This window comes from Mus pahari, chromosome 11, assembly GCF_900095145.1.
Source record: "Mus pahari chromosome 11, PAHARI_EIJ_v1.1, whole genome shotgun sequence".
In the NCBI taxonomy this organism is placed as follows: Eukaryota; Metazoa; Chordata; class Mammalia; order Rodentia; family Muridae; genus Mus; species Mus pahari.
Window position 1 is genome coordinate 27,890,171 of NC_034600.1, and position 22,802 is coordinate 27,912,972.

At 36.8% G+C, this 22,802-nt stretch overlaps 1 protein-coding gene across 1 annotated transcript in view; it reads left to right on the plus strand.

The window, feature by feature from the left end:
• The window catches only part of Ankrd31 (ankyrin repeat domain 31), a 153,314-nt gene that overhangs the window by 33,616 nt on the left and 96,896 nt on the right, over positions 1-22,802 (plus strand). Inside the window, exons 5-9 of the mRNA XM_029544181.1 lie at positions 461-537; positions 12,071-12,114; positions 16,125-16,694; positions 18,967-19,241; positions 19,781-19,857. Coding sequence (XP_029400041.1) covers positions 461-537; positions 12,071-12,114; positions 16,125-16,694; positions 18,967-19,241; positions 19,781-19,857 — 1,043 coding nt within the window. The remainder of the gene's footprint in view (positions 1-460; positions 538-12,070; positions 12,115-16,124; positions 16,695-18,966; positions 19,242-19,780; positions 19,858-22,802) is intronic.

The following is a 22,802-nucleotide window of genomic DNA, read 5'->3' on the forward strand; positions in this document are numbered from 1 at the left end:
TGCCTAGTACATTAAAAACTATTGTTAAAACACCTGAAGCAAGTAGATCTTTTATTTTAAGCAGGAAGACACCCTTTGTATTTATGCAGTAAGTTACTATGAAGAAATAAAATAGCTGGCTGATTGCTTTTTTCATTCAGTTTTTAATTACCTCAAAGTAGAGGGTCAAAATTGTAGATTAGACATGACCTTTATTTAGTTTTAATTCTTTCTTTCAATATTTTTACTCCCCCTTTATATTTGCTATTAAATACAAAAGTAGGAAATAATAGCTGAGAAATTTTTTGCATGGCATCTACTTATATTAAAACTTTAATGCCAAACCATCATTTGAAGATAGAGCCATTTTCTCTAAGCTTGCCACCCTTATTTGTTAGACAGTTATTTGGATGATGTAACCAAAATTGTTTTCTTTGCATTTAAAAGTCTGGTTTTGTTAATTATTTAATTTATTTTTTAGAACTACTAAAGAATTCCCAGCATTTACAATGACATTTCCTCACCCTGAAATTTTATGGAGTCACCAAAACACTGGAGGTAAGCTTTCATGAACATTAATACATAAGAGAACCTTTAAGAGTAGAAGATGTCTTTCATATGGCTTCCCAAACAACTGGAGCAAAAGGATAGGGCTACCCCAAAAGCTGTTGCCTCTGTGCCTAGCCTTGCAGAGATTTGATAGGTCAAGTTGGGGGCAGATTACCCAGGCTGAGGCCCATACTCTCTGAGGAGAAGGGGAAGGAGAGAAGGATTGTGGGAGGGAGTGACCAGGGAGGGGCAGTAAGCAGATGTAAAGTGAATAAGTAAAAAAAATGAATGAATGAATGAATGAATGAATGAATAAGAAAGAAAAAAAAGAGTAGAAGACCTCATTAAATATGGATTTATTTACAACTAGGCTCGTGTTGAAGTTTGAAATCAAGTTGTTGCTGACCCTTAATTGTGTATAGACTGCCCATTAGAGAAATAGAGCAGCTGCAGCCTGTATCTATTGTTATAAATGTGTACTCTTCACTTTTGATTTTGAGGAATTATATTTGAAAATAATAATTGCTTTGCCTCTTCATGACCTTATTAAAATTTATCTATGTCTCACTTAGACCCGTTTAGCCATTTTCCCCCTTTGATATTGAGGTATCTTGCTAGGGATATTTTTGCCTAGTGTTTCACGGTGGAGTAAATATGCTTTGTGGTCAGTGATTGTAATAGTGAATTGTTAAGTGCTCTGTGCTCCCAGCAGGTGTGCTGCACCTGCCCAAGAGCTTTATATTTTAATATGCCTAACTAGATTAATAGTTGGGCACGTCCAGTCTTCCCCTTGGCTATCACACACTCTCCTCCAGTATTCCTGAGTTAACACTTTCTAAATCTCTATTTTATCTTTACTGCCCTGTTTCCTTTTGGACAGCCCTCCACCCAGCATGGGGCCACTTTCCCTTTGCACCTCCCTTTCTGCTGTCTCACCCTCCTGCTTCTCACAGCATGGTTGTCCTACTCTCTTCTCGCGGTGAAATCCCTTCTTCTCCTTCCCTTCATGTATTGCCCAGGAATCCTAAAAGTCCCACCTCTTTCACTCTGTCCAGCCATCAAAAACCAACTTGTCAGGGACCTGCAGTAGATGTGTGAATTCCCATGTAAGCACAAATCAAAGCCCCAACAAGTGATACCTTGTATTATAAGAAATGGGTACAAGGACATGATAAAAAAAACTGTTAACATTTATAAACTTCTACTTTATATTACTATATTACTATTTTTGCTATCACCTACCCAAACATGTACTTCTAGTACCCAGTTTTAAATCTATGTTATTTTTTATGTTTCTAATAAACATTTATTGAATGCTGTCTAAATGCTGTATGAATTCTAAATACAGAATCACTTACCTGTCTTAAAGCATAAAGATAACAAGTCATATCTGAAGTACATCGTTGCTGAAAAGATGTCTGTGGACAGTACTGAAAGAATAAAAGTTAATCTTTCCTGCTTCTACTAGCTATGCTATAACAGCTTAAATACAGGGGAAAACAGTAAATTGTAGTGCATGCAAGTATATTTTGTAGAGTTCATAGTAATATTTAAAAATATTAAATGTACAAATGGTTGTCTGAATATAAGAGTGTGTTTATAATAAAACACTTTAAAGTTTCTGTGACTTGAAAGCAGGGACCTGTTAATGCATGTGCTGTTTGCTTTCATCTTCTGACACTTAGGGGTTGACCCTCACATACGCTGACCAGGCAGTGAACTACACACTCCAGCCCACTTTCTTTATCTAATAAGTATATTCATAGAGTGTAATATATTTTCATCACTGTAAGTAGAAAAAGAAGAGAACTGAGTAACTCAGGTACCCTTGGAGAAGGTAAGAATTATGCCAAGAAAGGGAAAGGCCATTTACATAGCAACAGTGGGACACATAAAATCATATAAGAAATGGAACTTAATGTCTCAAGGTAACAGATAACTGAAAGCCAATTAAGGAGACTTTGCCACAGTCTAGATTCTTCTATTATTAGAAGTAAAATTTTTAAACGACCCTGCTTTATCATTAGCACATACTATATAAGGGGTGACTTTACACTAATATTCATAAGTCAATACATAATAATGAGAAATTTTTCTAACACTGACCAAGTGCTAGATGATATTCTGGGACAAAATGTAAAGTTACAAAAAAATAAAATCCTTTTGAAGCTTAAACTGTTGTAAGTAAAATGCAAATGGCTCATTGGCTGCAGATCAAAATGGTGTCTTTGCAGCTATGCAGAGCAGAGCATTCCTCTTGGTCCAGAGAGTATATGGGGTTCTAGGACTGTGCCTGGTTATTTTGAGTAAGTTATGTCACTGGGTTCTAATTATTGGGTGCAGCCTTGGGTGTATAGCTATTTTACATGCCTAGAAGGCATTTTTATTATGCTCAGTACATTCTATCCTCTGGTCCCAGAGGCATATACAGTGCCAATGAGGACCACATATAAGAATTATTGACAGGGCTGGTGAGATGGCTCAGCGGGTAAGAGCACCCGACTGCTCTTCCAAAGGTGCAGAGTTCAAATCCCAGCAACCACATTGTGGCTCAAACCATCCTTAACGAGATCTGACTCCCTCTTCTGGAGTGTCTGAAGACAGCTACAGTGTACTTACATATAATAAATAAATAAAAATCTTAAAAAAAAAAAAAGAATTATTAACAGTTTCACAGCCATTTGCAAATTTGGGTTATAATAGGTAAAGGAGAAATCATATAGTAAATATTTCAAACATTGATAAACAAATGCAGGAAAATAAATCTCAGGTACTAATATATACAATTATTAAGCAAAAATGATCAAAGAAATATAGATCACAGGACATTCCTGTGATCCCTATGGTATATACATGTTTCCCCAAATTCATATTTTCTTTATGTTTGGTATGTACCAAGTTGAAAAACACATTCAGAAATAAGAGGTGATGAATTGCTTTCAAACAAAATGTTGCAGAGTGAAAGAGGGCATAGCAGGTTTGGAGCTATAGAACCCTGAGCTAAGCCAGTCATACTAGAACATCATCCTAACTTGATCAGTAGGAACATGTGAGTCATGATTGGGGCCAGGTATTTCTTCTTTTATTAATGAAAAGAGCAACTAAGAGTCCAGTAAACTTCATAGTTAACTTCTGTCTTAGGGTTTTATTGCTATGAAGAAACACAATGACCAAGGCAGCCCTTATAAAAGAAACATTTAATTAGGTCTGACTTATAGTTTCAGAGGTTCAGTCCTTTATCATCATGGCTGGAAGCAGGCAGACTCGGTGATAGAAAAGCTGAGAGTTCTATATCTTGAGCTGCAGGCAGCAAATAGAGACTGGATTCCACACTGGGCAGAGCCTGAGCTTAGAAGACCTCAAAGCCCTCCTACATAGTGATGCAGCTCCTCTAATAAGACTACATCTCCTAATAGTGCCATTCCTTGTGACCAAACATTTAAACCCATGAATCTATGGAGGCTAAAACTATTCAAACCACCACAGCTTCTAATGTTGTTTCTCAGTTTTTTGTATTTTAATATCACAAAAAGCAAATTATGAATTTATAAAGCATCAGGAAGTCTGGTGAGTCTCTGGGGGTGCCTATCTTATGTCTCAGACCAATGTATAACGACCCTCTCTTTTGGCAAAGTTGGCAACTGCTTGGTGGAGTAGAACCAAGAATTTGGAATACAATATTTCTGCCTTGAGCTGTCTGTCACTATGGAAATGAAACATTTGAAGTTTTTCCAGTCACAATTTGCATAGTTGTGTCTCCTGGAATCATATATATGTTATCCTTCTGGTGCCATTAGTAGTCTCTGGAGCTCATTGTCATAGTTCTTTCTAAAATAAAGTTTAGACAAGCCCAAAATAATCATTTGGAATTTATAATATACATGCCAAAAAGGCCAGTATAATGTATACAAAAAGCCAGGTCTCCTTTATCCAGAGGAATAAGTTCCAAATGTGGAAGCAAGTGTAGTGAAATCTAAATATCCTACCAATCACATCAAATAAAGAATATTTTTAAGGTTGCTAACTTTATTGGTATAGGCAATAGTGTTTGCTTTGAGTACAGCTGATAAATGTTGGACTCTTGTCTATCTGTCCATCAGGTCTTAATATCCCCTTAGTAATCTCATAACCCATTGACTGAAATCATAGCATTTTAAAGGAGAGGGCAATGGAAATGTCCTTAATGGTTTTGCTAACATTTTGTAGCAAGCCATATTCATGTTCATTGTTATATAGTATACCTGGATCAAAAACATGTCTCTCTTCAAAGATTACGCTAGAGATCTTGGACATGTTTACCTCTCCTGAGAAATGAGCTGTTTACACTAGTAGCATTGTATATACTCAAATAAGTAGGTTTTGCAGAATAAAAAGTGGAGTCCAAGGTGTCCATGGTGATGTTATAGATGTCAACTGGGAGATTGAAGGTCTTTGGAACATGCAACAAGAGTCTGTGAGTCGGTTTGCAAAGACTGAAGGGAACAGTTCTGATATTTGGAGCTCACTGGACAGAGGGTGGGTGGCCACAAAGGTGTTGGTCTCAAGTGAAATGCTGGGTAGTAGACATCCTCTGCATTAGTCCAACTAGTTTGTAGGAAAGAATCAGTAGGCATAGCAAATCCATCCCCAAGTCTCCTAGGCAACACGTCTTTATGATAAGCTGGGACTGTATTGTCTGTATAGATTAACAGTAAGTGTATTTTGCAGAATGCATACTTACACCAAGAGTTTTCCTTGGGTTCAGTAGAGTCTTGCAGATCATTGTTTCTGTTCCAGGTCCTGTATGAAAGTGCTAAGACAGGTCTGTTTCTCCTCTTTGAATAGTGATTCTTAGTTGGATATATTTTTCTCTTTGTCTCTTCCTCTGAATAACTCGTAGCAGATAATTTTGAAATATTTATTTGGTTATACCTAGTCTCTTCGATTTTTTCAGCTGTGTATTTGAAGGCCTATAATCAGTTTGTAAATAGTAGCTAGTCCATCAGACAAGGTGTTAATAGCCAGTGTTTGTTATTCGGTAATATTTCTGATGTCTGCTACTTCTGCATTGATGCCCAAAAGAACAGAAGATGTTTTGCCAGCTCCAAGTAAGTAGCCAACCAACATTGCTCCAGCAGCCATTATTGTAAAAGTTTTCTTGCAGCAAACCCATTTCCTGAAGAGTAGGAGAATTCTGGTATTCACCTAAATTCAGACTCAGAGCAGAGTTCTTCAGGTGGGAGCCACGATCTGAGGTTGAAGGTAAGTGGGATTGTCCAGATCACAGGTGTAATTGTAAGACTTGCAGGTAGGACAAGGTCCGGCATCATTCATGGGTGCACTTTTAACCACTAGTGGGGAAGTAAGAGGATTGACAAGTGCTGCCTTGTAGGGCTGTGAAGAATTTGTTGTTCCTGTCCCATCCTCTCTCAGTGATGCATGTTATCAGTCTGCCTTCTTGATTCCACAGGATTTCTGTGTTATTGGGATCCTTTGTACAGAGTTACTGCATGTAACATACTGAGTATGGACTTATAAACCACAAAGTCTCCAATGCCTCATTCTTTGAGCTGTGATAGTCCAAGAATTATGTAGAAATAACAGAATCATGTAAAAAATGTATATTTCCTAAGTTACAGTTTGGAAAGCTCTATACCTGCAGTTTTCCACCAGTATGGTCTGCCTGTATATGTGGTACCTTGGCACAAGGGAATCATAGGCTCTAAGGTATCCTCTGGTTGCCAGTTGTATCATGTCTGCTCTTGGGTTGATGTAATCAATTTGGTAGCTAGTATAAAACCAGGCCAGAATTTCAACAGACTGAGAACCAACATTTCCTATTCTGGGAGGAAGTAAGTGGGTAATGTTCCTAGGTGTGTATCCAGAGGAACTGGGGAGTCTATCGTTTCATTCTCATGGATTGTGTGCATGGTGTCAGAGTTCCACAATTGGTCTTCATTTGGCAAGCAGAATTTTTGGTTTTAAAAATGGGTTCCAGTGTATCATTGATAATTATTGGAATCTTGTTTTTTGTTTTTTAGGGTTTTATGTTTCGTAGTTCTTCTTTAAGATGTGTCAGTAAGTGTAGTTGTAAAGCTGTAAACCATCTGGAAGTGGCGGATGAAAAAGGCTGGCAGATCAGTCGGGCTACCTCATTGTCTCTTCCACCATTTAGATGTGTTGTTTCATTGGTGGTATATTAAACATTGTAAAGTGATAGTCCAGTTGAGGTTGAAGCTGTTGTTGGACTGCATGGTGATAAACACACTTGTTCTCACAAGTCCAGTGTTAACTGGGTGATTGCATTGAGAAGTTGTCCCATATGCAAGAGGTGACATTAGTCAGTATGTTAATCCAGTTTGCATTGGTTAGTACTCATCTCAGAGATTCTGTTATGGGGGGTAAGCCCTTTTACATCAAAAATTGTAGTGGTATATAGACTGTGTCTGTGTAAAATATGACTGACTATGCTATGGTCTTCTGCTGGACTGTCTTCCCTGGCTCCAGCTGCCAGATCTTATGCAAAAAGCCTTACTCATCCAGTCAGCCTTAAGGACTACATGACCTTCCCCAGAGCAGCTTGCCTTTCTTTTGGGGCAGGTGAGGAAGCAGACCAATATTTACATGTCCTGCAAGCCCAGCAATTAACAATTGAGAATACAGGAGCATACCTTACAATGTGTGGGGGTGGATTATGCCAACAATGTTCTGCCTTCAAAATCAGGTAGAGCTAGCTATTCCATATATCCATTCTACCATAGTAGGGTAGGTTGGGCAATTCAGCCATACAACAATACAGTCAAGTTTGACCTGTTGTTGGTATAGTCCAAAAAGTAAATTTGGGCATTTGAATCCATATGGTGGTGGCAGTGTATTCCAAGAGAAAAAATGAAAATGTTTCCATGGTGTTCTCCTATCATTGTCTGGGTCAGAGGTATAGTTCTGCGAAGTCGTGGGTTTACATGGGTTTGTTGTGATTGGCATTGACATCACCTCAGTCAAGTAACTTGGCTCCTCATTCTGATCCTAATCTGCATAATCATACACATTTTCATTTGTGCTCCAAGTAGTTTTATTGTACTTATAGCCAAACACAGGGTTTATCTGCCATATGTATGGGGTGAAGAATGCTGAAAGGCATTTTTGTTTGCTGCTATTTCATAGTCAAATGAGTCTTCTATGTCTATCATCTCAAATCTCATTCTCTCCATGTTCTTCATTGTAAAGTGGAAGGATGATGTAAGAAGTAATTCTCTCCAGTGGAAGTTGTATATGGCTGATGATTTTGTGATATTTCTATGTTACATGTCATTTCAGTGGGTTTCTTTTCTTAAAATTGGTAATTTCAGCTCTCACTTGGTCATTGGTAACTATAGCTTGTCGAATTGATTACCGTTCTCCAGTCATCACAATGATAACAAACTGTATTCCCAATAGCTTTACAGTGAGAGTATTGAGCATAAAATACATTCTTGGTATATGTGAGGTTTTGAACATGGACCCAATATTCTGGTAGGAATCCATCTAAGATATAATAGGTTAATCACCAATATCATACTTTACTCTTGATTTATTTGTTATTGTAGTTTTTGGTATAATGATTGCTTCATTCATTGATTCTGTTGCTGTGGATATATTTATTGATGAAGGCAATGATGTCTCCAGTTTTGAATAGCTTGGTGGTGTTGGTGATGGTGAAGCAAACAATGGTGGTGTCAAAGAGCCTGAGCTCATAAGCAGAGGCAGCCACTCTCCTTCTTGTATCTTTGCCAATAAATCTCTTATGTGAGGTTTGTTGTAGAGTGTGACTTTGTGCTATTCCTTGGCTCCTGACTGCCAGGATACCTTTCCCCTCAGAGCTGTAAGACTTACACCCTCTAACCACAGTATCTAGTGCCACTAGGGACTACATGACTGGTCAGTGCCGGGTGGATTTGATGGGGTTGGAGTATGCACTGAGGATGTCTTTCAATGCTACTTTCTTGACTTTCAGATTCTTGGCCTTGGCTTTAATATTGGGAGAGACAGGAACTCCCTTCTTCAGTTTTTTGTGCTCTCTTGGTGGAAGGGTTTAAAATAAATATTACTTAACATGTTTCAGTAACATAAACAAATAAATAATAATGACTCATATTAACATTATTGCTTCAGAATTTGTCTGATAAATTATGTAACCATTGTAGTTGGGTATGCTTTATCTTTATAAGACATTTGCTGTTGGGCTCAGTGGACAAAGTGCATGTTCTTGTGTAAGTGTGCTGACTTGATCCCCCAAAAAACCAGTAAAAAAAGCTAAATGTGTCATTGCTCTTCCAGAGTTGCTGCTCTTCCAGAGTACTCAGGTTCAATTCCCAATATCCACACGGTGGCTCACAACCATCTGTGACTCTAGTTACAGGTGGTTCCAATACAGGTGATTCTTCTGGCCTGTCCAGACTCCATGGATATACGTGGTATATATAGACATACATCCATGCAAACCACACATACACATAAAAAACGAACAATTAAAGCTGGATTTGGCACATGCTTGATATTCCAGGGCTGAGGAGGTAGGTAGCTCTAGGTTGGGCTTTGGGGCTCACTGGCCAACCAGTCTAGCCCATTTAGTTAGCTCCCGGTTTCATAAAACAAGGTAGGTGGTTCCTAAGTAAGGATTGATACTCTCTATCAAATCTAGTCTTCAAAGCCATGTGGACTTACATATACCCATATGAATATGCATGCCCCGCCCCCAAGTTAAAACAAGGTTTGGTGTTGTAAAAAGTTTAATCCTATTAAACTTGTAGTTTTCATTGTCCAAAGAAATTTTAGTTTGTAATTAATGTTAATACTGTTTAAGTTTTCATGTGTTAGGTATATATATATAATATATATATTATATATATACATATACATACATTGTGTGTGTGTGTGTGTGTGTGTGTGTGTGTGTGTGTGTGTGTGTGTGGTTAAAGGTAGAGATCAGGTATCTTTCTCAGTAACTATTCACCACATGTTTTGAGACTGAGTCATTCACTGCTTGTGAGTTTGTCTAGATTATCTTGCAAGCAGGTCCCAGGAATTCTCCTGTCTGCAGCCAGTTTTTATGTGGATGCTGGGGATTGAAGTTGGGTCCTCATATTTATGCAACAAGTATTTTACTGAAAGAGCCTTTGTCCAGCCTCTCTAACCATATTGTTTCTTTGAAACATTTATTTTTCAATAAAATAATAATATTACTAAAAGATATTTTTATTAATTTATCAAGCTTTTTAAATGGCAGTTGGTATAAAATGTCAATTTTTTGTGATGAAATTGTTGAAGACAATATGGGGAAAGGCTTTCTTTTAATTTTCTGTCTTTTATTCTTTATTACTTTTTATTTATAAAGTTTTCTTTATTATGAAAAGGAATTGTAAAGATTTTTTTCATTTTTTAATTCTCTCAAGAATCTGACCATTTAATTAAGCAAAGAAAAATATACCCTCCCTTCATAAATAATTAAAGATATGTTTCATTCATTAGTATTAACACTTTTATGTGTATGGGTGTTTTGCTTTCATGTTTGTCTGCATGTTCACCGCATGCATGCAGTGCCCATGGAAGCCAGGAGATAAAATCAGATGCCCTAGGACTAGAGTTAGAGATGGTTGTGAGTCACCATGTAGGAGTAGAGACTTGGGTTCTCTTAAAGAGTAGCCAGTATTCTTAATCACTGAGTCATTTGTCCAGCCCCAGTATTAATATTTTTAATGATTTAAGGTATGGGTTGTAGAACTTGTCATTGTTCCTTGACATGAAAGGTTCTAAAAGAATAATAAAATTAAATATTGGTTCTAAATGGAAAAAAATAAAATATTGGCTGACTTCTACTGGTGTACAATGCCATTTTAATCTTCTCTTAAAGCATTTATTTATTTATTTATCATGTATGGGTGTTTTGCTTATATTTATGTCTGTACTACTTGTATACCTAGTACCCATGATGGCTAGAAGACAGTATCAGTACACCTGGACTGGACTTACACATGTAAATACTGAGAATTCAGTGTAATACCAGCCAGATTTAATCTTTTTTATTTTTGTACTTTCATTATCAAATGTCAACATGAAGCAAAACACTGAAGACCAAAACAACTGAAGCAGCCACTTCCTATATTATCCCTCTCCCTGAGGGGTGGGGGAATGGGGCTGGGGTTCAGCTTCAAGATTTTTGGATAGTGTGAAGTTTAGCAGATATATTTATGCTTAGTTTCTTCCCTGTAAACCTGTGTCACCTGCAAGGCTGTATTCTGAGATTCAGTAGATAATTGCTTCCTATTTTTTGTTAGCTATGTAGATTTTTGTCTATAATCAGAAGAAGCCAAGAGAAAGAGACCAAATATTTGAAGCATCAGTGAGATGTGGATTCTATCCACAGTAGAGCCTAGATGATCCCCTAATTCCTCTTGGCCCTACATGAGAATACCTCATGTGGGTATTCTTCATACCTAGAACTCATTTAAGCTCTATTATCTATCACAAAGGAGAAGGTAAAGCTAAGAAACTAGTTATAAATCCTTCCTCTATAGTTACAAATGCTTAGAATAATCCAACAGAAATAGAGAGGTTTGATTTTAGCTAAATTAATTTCAAATAGTTACAATTTTGGTTGGATTCACATTGTTTACCACTCTATTTGGCCGTAAGACCTGGGAGAGTGGAACCTGAAAATGAGGCAAACTAAAGTTTCATGCAAAAGCCAACTTTATTCAGAGCATCAGACAGTTTATACCCTGAGGAGTAAGAAAAGTCACATGAGTAAATTTCTCATGAGTTCAAGCTATATATAATCACAAGAACAAGTTTTATATGACAAAACCATGTTTTTCCATAGAGGAATATAAACAAATATCAGTATGAATTGTAGTGAGTAATCTAAACTAAACTCACTCACATCATCCACTACACCTGGGAGGAACAAGAAAGCAGGTTCCAAGAACAATTACATGTTCATGTTTTTGAAGAAACATGACTCTTTTGAAGTTCACAAGACTTTTGTTTTTTGGGTTTTTTTTTTTGTTTTGTTTTGTTTTTTTGGAGTTTTCTCACAAGCACTCAGAATTTTCTTTGCACAATTCCAACTCCATTCATTCCTGGACCCTGTTTCAATACCACATATTTTCCCACCCCACCCCTCCTCTTTGAAATGAAGAGCCAAAGTGTATGACAGAACCCTGGTTAGTCTTGATCTCATTGTGTAGCCTAAGATAACTTTGAGCTTCTGACCCCTCTCCTCAGTGCTGAGTTATAGACCTGGGCTGCACTACCACTCCAGGTTAAGGGTTCAAGGAGTACGAGGCATAGAGCCCAGGGCAATCAGTCTACCAGTTTTGTTATATCCCCAGCCCAAGAAATGGAGACTTCTATTATTTTCTAAATAATAAATTTATATCAACAAATTGATATATTTATAAGATGCTTAATACATCTTTTGAATTATTTAAGAAAGCTCAAGTTTTATTGCTAGAAAATGCAGATCAAAGAGAGTATACTCTGTGGTTTAATAAAGGTTGAATAAATACATATTGTTCTGTTCTAGGGAATGAAGCTGAAAATTGTGAAAATTTACCACACTCAGAAAAGGTTGGTTTATGTAATCAAGATTGGCTTTGTAGGTTGTGAATTTAGATTTTTTAAATCATGTTGATTAAAGTTTCAAGTGGATTTAGACTCTCTTCTAGGAAGTAATCTGACTAAATCACATCAATAGCTAGAAACCTATTCTTTTTTTTGTAAGTTTGTGGGGGGCATGTTGATACATGCTCTTTCTTTGTAGACCTGACTGTCCTGGAACTCACTCTGTAGACCAGATTGGCTTTGAACTCAAAAATATCCACTTGCCTCTGCCTCCAGAGTGCTGGGATTAAAGGTATATGCTACCACCACCCGGCTACAATATTTTTGAATTTATAATATGATTATCATTTTTCCTACTCTTTCCTTCCTCCAACCTCTCCCATGCTCTCTCCTTGCTCTCTCTCAAATTCATGGCCTTTTTTTTAAAAAAAAATTGTTTTTACCCTGCATATATGCAGACCTATAACTCCCAACACTCAGAAGGGTCAGAAGTTCAAAGTGAAAATTTGTATGTGTGAATGAGTTCCTGTATATGTGTTTCTATTGCTCAGTTTGTGTAATGTCACCAGTATGTGTATGACCTCAGAGCTGACTCCCTGGGAAAGACCATTTCTTCCACTCTTGCATTTCCCAGTTGCCTGTAGTTCCTTGTTTAGGGTTGAGAACCCACAAACTATCCCCTCCCATGTTAACATGCTCAGTGGTGTCATCACTGCTCAGATCTTCTTGGTGAGGCTTTCTGGGTGTAGCCTCTCTGACATTCCTAGGAGACACAATCTCACAGCAAACTCCCTGCTCTTCTAGCTTTATAATCTCTTTCCTCTCTTCTGCAATGATTCCTGAGCCTTAAGTGCAGCTGTTGGCGTGTAGATCTATTGGTTGGGACTGGGTACACACAATCTCTTGATCTCCACATTTCAATAAATTTTACTTTTCCATAATTTTTCTCCTTTTGTTGTAAAGAGAAATTTTTGATGAGGGGTGAGAATTACACTTATAAATATTTAAAATTTTAGGAATTATGCTGGTTTAGTAAAGTGTTAAAGATCCATGACTCATTGGCTCTAGATAGTTGTCTAGGTTTCTAGTACCAGGAAACTCTTGTTAAACAGGTCTTATGTCCAACTAGAGAGCTATTGGTTGCCACCAATGTATGAGTGCAGGTACTGCACCCCTAGGGTTATTGTGCCAGGCTGGTCATTGCTTCAGACTGGCCTCAGTCAGGCCCTCGATCCGCAGGGGAAATCAGGGTCCAGGTACAAGTGGGCAGGAGTAGGCGAAAAGGGTGACAAACAGACACGGACACAAGGGAGTGTTGTACCTGAATGTAATTTCGTCAAAGTTAGCATCAGATTTATATATTACAGAAGAAAACAAAGAAGTTAGGTATCATAGCAGGCAAGGTACATTGAAGTTATCTGACACAAAAACAGAGAAATGCCTTCAAAAGACTGGCAGGAACCAGGCAATGTTTACAGTTAAGATAAAAACAGCCCTGCCTAGAGTCAGCTAATGACAGGGGCCAGGTGAGGATTTCACACCCTAGTCACAATTTATGCTATTCCTTTGAGCCTTGTGAAAGCTTGCACGAAGGGGTTCTGCTCTAGCAGACTTTTTCATGAATAATGCAATACTGTAGTTCTTCCTTAAACCACAACCCTCCTTTTTCCTAGGCCATGATAAATTCTTGAATATGAGAGTAACTTGGCTGCTCTTTTAAGTATCTATAGGGAGTTTCCAGGGAGTCTCCATTTGTCAGAAGAACTCACCAACTTTCTTCTAATATGCAATGTAGTCCGCCATACCTGACTGTAATGAAGATTACTTTGCTAAGCTTGCCCTGAGATTTCTAACTTCTATCTGGCAAACTGAGATGACTGATTACCAACTGTCAACACTGAGGCATTTTGTCTGGATGAATGACATGCTTACGAAATTCCAAGCCCAGGGTCAACTCAAGGACTGTGTAGGACATTGGTGAAGGCCAGGGAGTAAAGTTCAACCTGATTTAGGTATTTGTCAAATCTTTTCTTGGAGGCACCTATAATAAAACAAAACTGAAAGAAAGCACACAGATCCATACACCAGACTAGCACAGGGACAAGCTTGGAGCATTCTTGCTATGGTAATGCCAAGGTTCCAGGAGGCTAAGTTTCTGTGACACTCTTTGCCTTGAGACTGCATCCAAGCCTTTAGGCCTGTCACGTAGACGTCACTGGAGTGGGTGTGGCAGGTCATTGTTGTGGTTCATTGGTGTCATAGCTGAGTAGGATTCGTTCCTTCCGTGCCTTGTGACCTTGTGTGGTACCTTCTGGCGCCATGAAAGGGATTCCTCAGGAGGAGAATCTTTGTCTAAAAATCTGTTCATGTATATATTCTTCCTGACCTTTAATAATTTTGGTAATTCTGATCTGTGTTCCTTACCCACTATGACAAGTCCCTTATACTTTATTTAGAGGAGTGTAAAACTTGTTATTACATGTGCCTAGATGATGGAGCTCATTTCTTTCCTATTTCAAGCTTGCATTTTCATTGTCTTGTTGCTAATGTTTTTCAAGGGCCTACTTTGTCTTTGTTTTCCACTTGGAGCTGTGAATTGGCTCTGCCAATAGTGAACTCAAATCCTTCTTCAAGATACCAAGTCGCTTCAGACCGCCTAGGCTCACCCTATCTTATCCAGCTACATCATCTCAGCTGTGCCTCTTATATATCCAATTACCAAGCTTTTTGATAAACTTACAAGCCAAAGGGCAAGTAAATAGGAATAAAATTTTGAGTGGATGTGGCTTCAAAGGCAGCTCTTGTTAACATCTATAAAGTACTGATGGATGTCTCAAAGAGTTATTGTGAGAACCAGGAGCAGTGACTTCTGGCCTGGCACCTAGTTGTGTTTGAATAAATATATGCTGTTATTTCCCTTCTTCATAACTCATTTATTCATGCCTCAAGTTCTTCCTTTCCTTTTGGCTCTATGGCAGGTTACTGATAAAATTGATCAAAGTAATTGCTTATTCTCTGATATTTTTCACTGGTTAAATCAATATTTCCCAATAGATCATCTGGGAAAAACACTTTTAAAACTTTTGGACAGCATTGTATCTTAGATGTTTACATGTTTTGGAAAATACATATAGTTAGCAATACAGATATATAAATGTATTTTATTAAGCTCTATATGTTAGACATTGGATAAAATGGTAGTACATAGAATATATTAATTTCTTACTTCTTTTGTTCAACTTCAAACAAATTATTAGCAGTCAGGAGATGATAATGCATCCTGCCAGAGAGGTAGAACAACCTCCTTTGGTTGTGGGGGAACAACCAAAGTGATTGAAAACCATAAATTTCAATACCTATAAAGTACATTATTTTCCTGAGTAACATAGTAGCTAATTTGGATAGCAACTTTAAAAGTAATTCTGATATTGGACATTCAAACCTTTGTAAGAACAAATACAACCTATTAGGGCATTGCTCTTGAAAATAACTCCCTGGGAAAGTTGTGTTTCAGTTTAGTTTAGTTTAGTTGGGTTATTAGTTTAGGGTCAGGATTCCTAAGATTTCATACACTGCATCCTCATCTCTTTTATTTTCCTTTCTGATTTCCTGTTCTTTTTGCATTTCACATTTGCATATTCAGAAGGTGAAGTGGTATCAATTTTATAATTTTATGACTGATAGAAATATTCGGGAAGAATTTTCTAGCATTACTTAGGCTGTGACATATAGAGGTCATTTGTTAATTTAACTAACTAGAACGTCTATCTCTGTTGGAACAGATAGTTAAAGCTTAGTTGAAGAGATAATTTGTGATCTGTGATCCAGCCAATGTTGCTCTTGGTCCATTTAACCACTCTTGGTTAAATATTTAACCATGTATTCAGGCATTATTGATTTCATACAGGAAAGTAATATAGATGAAGTAGAAAGTTGGTAAAAATAAATTAATATCAAAATGAGTTCTAAATCTAACTTTTAATTTTAAATATTGCTTTGTTTTATGTAACACACAGGAACTAAGAGAAAACTCAGATTCCCCTGAAGTTAGTCTTCTCTCAGGGACTTCTCCTATGGCATCTGATTTGGTTGCATTAAAGGAGAGATTAACAGAGCCAGTGAAGACCTTAGCAGTACCAAACACATTTTCTGAGCCTGGAGAGGAAGTAACACAGACTATGACATCCAAAGAAACCAAAGATGAAGAAAGCTCTCTTGAAACATTTGTGTCTACTTTAGAAAAGTTACTAGAATCACCAGAATGTACCCAAGAAGAAAGGCTGCTTGAAATAATGAATGACTTCAATCCTCAAGAGTTGTTGAACACATTGAGCAACTCCTTGAGTTCTGTATCTGTCCCTTTGAATGCCTTGTCAGCACAGGATAGAGATGTACTAGAAAACAAGGCTGATGATGCTGCATTGCCAGCTACATTGCTGGCAACTGTCAACACATTGCCAGGTGCTGATGTGGGACCCATCTGTCAAGGACAAGAAAAAAGCAGCAGTGTTAGGAGTGGAAATGGATGTTCAGCAGTGCAGCCCATCATGTCTCAGGTAGATGAAGATTATACACAAATAGCACAGGTGAATTTGCTACCCTATTATTTAAACAGTTCAGGTTATTCAGGTTGTGGAACAACCATCTGTCAGTAGGACAGGTGGTTATACAAGTATGAATATCTGAAGTGAATTTTTGTAGTGACCTGTAATAATCTTTAGTGTGTTAAATTCTAATCATCTCACCAGTTACCAACATCTAGAAGATATTGGTGAAAGATAACCTTCATGCATAGATTGCTCCTTTTAGAAGTACGGGGTAGAGTTTACAATGAATTAAGTTAAAATTATTTTCTCCCCAACCTACATAAGAAGACATATCAATAGTTTTTTAGTACAATAGGAAAGAATTTCTTACCAGAACTTTCTTTTTGTTTAGAATATTACTGTATTTACCTAAGTACGGAGTAGATACTGAGCCCTGTAACTGAACATGGAGGAAGCTTTCCAGTTTCATGAGGTCCCATTTATCAATTCTTGATCTTAGAGCATGAGCCACTGGAGTTCTGTTTAGGAAATTTCCCTCTCTAAGGCAGAGAACATAGTCAATAAGACAAATCAACAACCAACAGATTGGGAAAAATAAGCTTCACTACCCACATATGATAGAGGGCTAATATCCAAAATATATAAAGAACTCAAGAAGTTAATCACCAAAAGCCTAAACAAAAAACCAAAATTGGGATTAAACCTTCTTTGAGCCCTATTTGGAATAGGAGTAAAATGCCATAGCTTGTGGTTTTAAATTCCTACAGCATTATGCATGGAGGCCCTGTAGATGTGTAACAGGCACCAAGTTCCCTTTTCATGTTGACAGTTTGTATTCTCATTATTATAAAATTAAGTAAAGGCAAATATGGTGGTACATACTTGTAATTAGAGAGGCTGAGGCAGCAGGGTCAACAGTTCAGGAGTTCAAGGCCAGCATGGGGCCTTAGTAACACTCTGTCTCAGATCAATCAAAACCAAAAAGAACATATCATGCATTACAAGATTGTTTAACAGTATAGTAACAAAATCTCATATAGATTTACTCTCTAAACATTGTTAACAGTTTGGTGCATCTTCAATGACTTCTATTCCTTTTAAGTTTATTTTATTCAAATGAGACTGTATAATACAGGATACATTGCAACTTATTTTTTAAATATATGTTGCTTATATTTTTAGTGTGAAAAATTTTAGCACTTTGAAATCTTTTATGAAGTGATATGTAAATGTATTATATAAATATAACTTAATCAATTAATAGTAATAGAAACTTAGATTTCTTTTATTTCCTCTTAGCTATTAACAAAATATTCCATGTATATCCCCAGGAAGATTTTAGAGAAGACAAGTTTTTGTTGCAGCATATAAACCTGGAGTAATACCAATGTAATCTGGATGTCACCCATCAGATAGACACTATAGGATTAAGAAACGAAAACAGAAACATTAATCAAGGAGATAAAGATGATTAAACATTTCACTGTTCCAGTATAAGAAAAAGGACTATGAATAAAATGTAGAAAATATGATTAATATTGGTAAAGTAAACACAGATTTTAGCAAGTCTTCAAGTTTAAAATGAGAAACTTTTTAATTAGTAGAAAGAAAATTCATGTAGAATGACTCACATCAAATACTCTTACTTAGATGTGATTAAAATATTCAACACTTTATTTGAGAAGCTTCACATCTGGATACATAAAAGAGCTCAAGGTTTATGTGGTACATGTAAAATATAAATGTCTTCATAGAAGTTTGATCGATAGTTGGTTATCAAGGAGAAATGAGAGGAGTTCCTGATATACCATTGGGCTTTGAAAATATGGAAGTTATATATCACCTTGTCCCTGTCAAGGAAGCACACACACCTTTAATCTGGTCTTTGTCATGTTCTTATATGAATGTCAGATTCTGTATGACTTATTTCCTGCCAAATTAAGCAACAAAAGGATCTTATATTTTCCTTTGAAATTTAAAGTTGAATATTGATGAAAGTAATTTTAAAGTCTTTCCCTTTTTTTTTTCTTTCCTTCCACTGCTCCAGGTCTCCCTATGAAGCCCAAGCTGCTCTTAAACTCAAAATTCTCTTGCCTTAGTTTTCCAAGTGCTGAGATTATAGACTTGTGTCACCAAGACTAGCTGCTTATGTTTTTTTATAAGCTTACAATCTTTGTTCATTTAAAAATTTGATTACAGGTTTTTTCATTGTCTTCATATATGCTTATAAGTTGCTTTAGTTTTAATAGAGAAGATATATTTAACTTTTTCTTTTAATATTGTAACTATTTGTGGATATATATCTTTATAGAACATAGAAGACCCAAAACCATTTAGATTACAAACATTGACTCATGAAAATGCCATCTCTTATGAGCAAATAAACAAAAAGAAAAATTCAGATCCCATGAAAAATACCCAGGAAACTCCTCATGTACTAAGAAGATCATCTAGACTGGAAAAACTGAAAGCAAGCAGAGATGTGGTGCATACAGATGCTGTATTGAAGAAGCCAGAAAGGATTTTATCAAAAACACTTAGCTTTGAGGATCAAATAAATAGCATATTTACAACTGGTAATTTCAGGTATGCTATTAAATTATATCTTTTTCACCAGATATGCTACAAATCTAATCAGTAATTACATGCTGGAGGATGTTAGAGGCAGTGTCTTAAGTAAAAAGAATTTTTATGTTTCTGATTTTTTATTTTGTAGTTTTTGATCAGTGCTCCATTATACAGCAAGTCCCTTTACCCCTCCTACCTCTGCAAAGGGCCTGCCTCTTTTCCCTGCAAGGTGACCAGAATGGATAGTGACGTGCCTTCTTGGAAAGTAAAGAGTAGAAGGCTCTGAATCCTCGCATTGTAGGTAGCTACACCTACTATAATGGAGCTAAGGGCCTGACATGGGCTCTCTCAGAGTTATCTACAGCTCACTGAGGTTCCAACTCCACGTGTAACTCGCTTTGTCAGTTGAGAATAACTCAGTAATTCTATCTTTAGGGCTCCCACTTTTTGTTAAAATTTCATGGGATTCTCCATGAATGCTTGTAGAAAACATTGCAGTTATTTAATAAGTCCATTTTTTTTTAAAGAATCAAGGATTCTGTTTTAATGATTGACAGTAAAAGGAAGAATATGCATTCATCCAGATTCAAGAATGAACAGATAAGGAAAAATGAACAACTTAGAAAAAAGAATGGTGAGACATATTTTTTTTTAATATTCCATTTCTTTAATAGCTTATAGAAACAGAACTGAATAAGAGCAGCATACAGTATAATCTCAGCTTTATTGATGAGTTAACAGTTTCAGTGATGCTGTAGCATGAGTGGGATTTGAGCTTAATGGCTCCCAGGGTAGGAGTATTTTCCATACTTTGTACTACAGAGAGCAGCTAGAGAATATTTTCACATTTGTGTGTATGGATAACATAGCAAAAGACTGACAGTGCATACCAAAAATACTAGTAGAGAAAAGAAGAGGGAAAATTGTTAATTAATAAGTTCTGTTTCTATATAACCCATAATATTGAACTAAAATTTGTTACAATAATATAGAGAAATACTTGTTAAAATAGTAGACTTGACAAAATTGAAACATGGACTATAGATTGCATCTGTTTTGAGTTTTTTGAATTTGAAAATAATTTTCTTGAATGTATAAGAGAATGTTTAAATTGTTAAAAATACTTTTAAGTATTAGTGATAAAAGGTATATTGTATAATAGTTACACACTACCATCCCATCTATCTATCTGTGCATAGCAGATGATGGATGCATGGATGGGTAAGTGAATGAATGAGTTAGTGCATGGATGGATGGGGGAATGGATAAACAGGATAGATAAAAATGATTTAAAGTTGTGGCAAAAATTAACATTGGATCCTTTGCTTATTCTTCTTTTCTACTCAGATCAAATTCAGGGTTTCATACATGCTAGGCAAACACTCCTCCACTTGGCTATATTCTTAGAACATTAATCTCTTTACATATTTTTCTGATAATCTGAACTATTTCAAAATAAAATATAGACAAATTGAATAAGCCAAAAAGCTCTCCAAATAGTATATTTTGTCTCACATATTAATAATGTAAGAGAAACTTATATACAATTATAATAATTACAGTGCTATGAAAAAGAAGATAAATACCACTTATTACAATAAACATATGTCAGACCTTTAAGGAGGGTTTAAAATTCCTTCTGAGGGACTAAAAGTAGACTTGAACAAATGGAGACAAGGATCTGGTTCTCAATTAGATTTAGAACTTCAGAAACTTTCTTCTCTCTCGGCTACTTCATAAGTGCTTAGGATCTCTATTAAAAGTAGGTTGGGGGAGGTGCTGAGGAGTTAGGTCAGTCAGTAAAGTAATTGCCAAACAGATATCAGGACCTGAATTTAATTTCAAGCACTGCAATGATTTGAATAAGAATGGTCCTCATGGGCTCATATATTTGAATATTTAGTCACCAGAGTGGAACTGTGTGAAAAGATTAGAATGATTAGGAAATGTGACCTTGTTGGAATAGTTGTGGCCTTGTTGGAGGAAGTGTGTCACTGCAAGTGGGTTTTGAGGTTTCCGATGCCTATGCCAGGTACTGCCCCCCAACCAGCCTGAGGATCAGGATATATCTCTCAGCTACTGCTCCAGTGCCTTATATGCTCCTATGTTCTTGCCATGATGATACTAGACTAACCCTCTGAGATTGTAAGCCCACAATTAAATACTGTGCTTTATAAGTGTTGCCTTGGTCATAGTGCCTCTTCACAGCAATAGAACAGTGACTAAGACACACTCATTAAAAAAGTGAGAGACAACACCACATTCTTGTAATCCCAGAACTTGGAGAGGCAATGATGGGAAGATGTATAAGTATTGATGGCCAGCTGTTTTATCAAATCTGTTAGCTATAGGTTCATTGAGAAACCTTGTCTCAAAAGCTGATTGAGCAAAGACCCTTGACATTGACCTCTGCTGACCTCCACACCTGCACATATCTGCACATGTATCACATTTACATGCACAAATATGTGCACACAAAACCATACAGGTGTGCATGTGTGTGTGTATTGTGTATTGCATGCATATGAGTGTTGTTATGCATGCCTGTGCAACAGTATATCAGGTGTCTTGCTTGTTTCACACTATTTCCTGGAGACAGACTCTCACTGACCTGTAAGCTTGCTGTTTTAGCTAGACAAGTTGGCTAACAGATCCTAGCTCCCTGTGAGAGCTGGAAATTTTCTAATGACTCATTAATTTTTCTATCCCAGCCTTATTGGGTGAGGTTTCTTTGTGTTTATATGGGTGTATATGCATGTGTGTGTGTGTCTATGCAGATACGCATGCCTATGTGTATACACATGAAAACCAAAGGCTGACGTTACACATCTTTTCTTATTGCTCCTTACATCATTTTTTACTGAACCTGGGGCTTTCTGTTTCTGCTAATCTACTGGCAGTCTCCACCTCCCCCGCTCTGTGCCTGGCTTTTACATGAGTGCTAGAGATTCAAACTCAGGCTCTCAGGCTTGCATAGCAAGTACTTTACCCACTGAGCCATCTCCTAAGTCCAGGGTTCCTCTTCCATGTGAGCAATTTATTCAGATAATGATTCAAAGACCCCTTATGTAGATTTCTAGAACTGGTTCATTATTTTCCCATCTGTGACACCCCAGTGGGAAAATTAAATTGTAGATGCAACAACCTTCCCACGCTCTGATTCTATTTCTAAGATTAGTAGAGTCACCTTACTTTGTAACATCCTTCCCCTGACCACTATGCTCTGAAAATTCATCTGAACAAAACGATATAGGAACCTTGAGGCTCACTGCATTCACTCAGGGTCATAGCTCTAAACTGTAAATTTTCTTATGTTCTCAAAGAGGCCCTACATGTATTTTATCTGTTTTTCTAGTTGTTTCCCTCGAGAGGACAAATCACTGGGCATGAATGTCTTCTATCACTTAGTGTTCACTGAAAATTTGTTTTTGCCTTGTGTCTTCATTTGCTTCTTTTGATAAATTACTTAAGTATAATAGCAAGTACAAAGCAAGCACACCAGTGTTTCTTTGTAGATATACATATATGTGTGGGAGGATGTTTGTATTTCAATATAAGGACAGTAGTCTCTAATGTTAG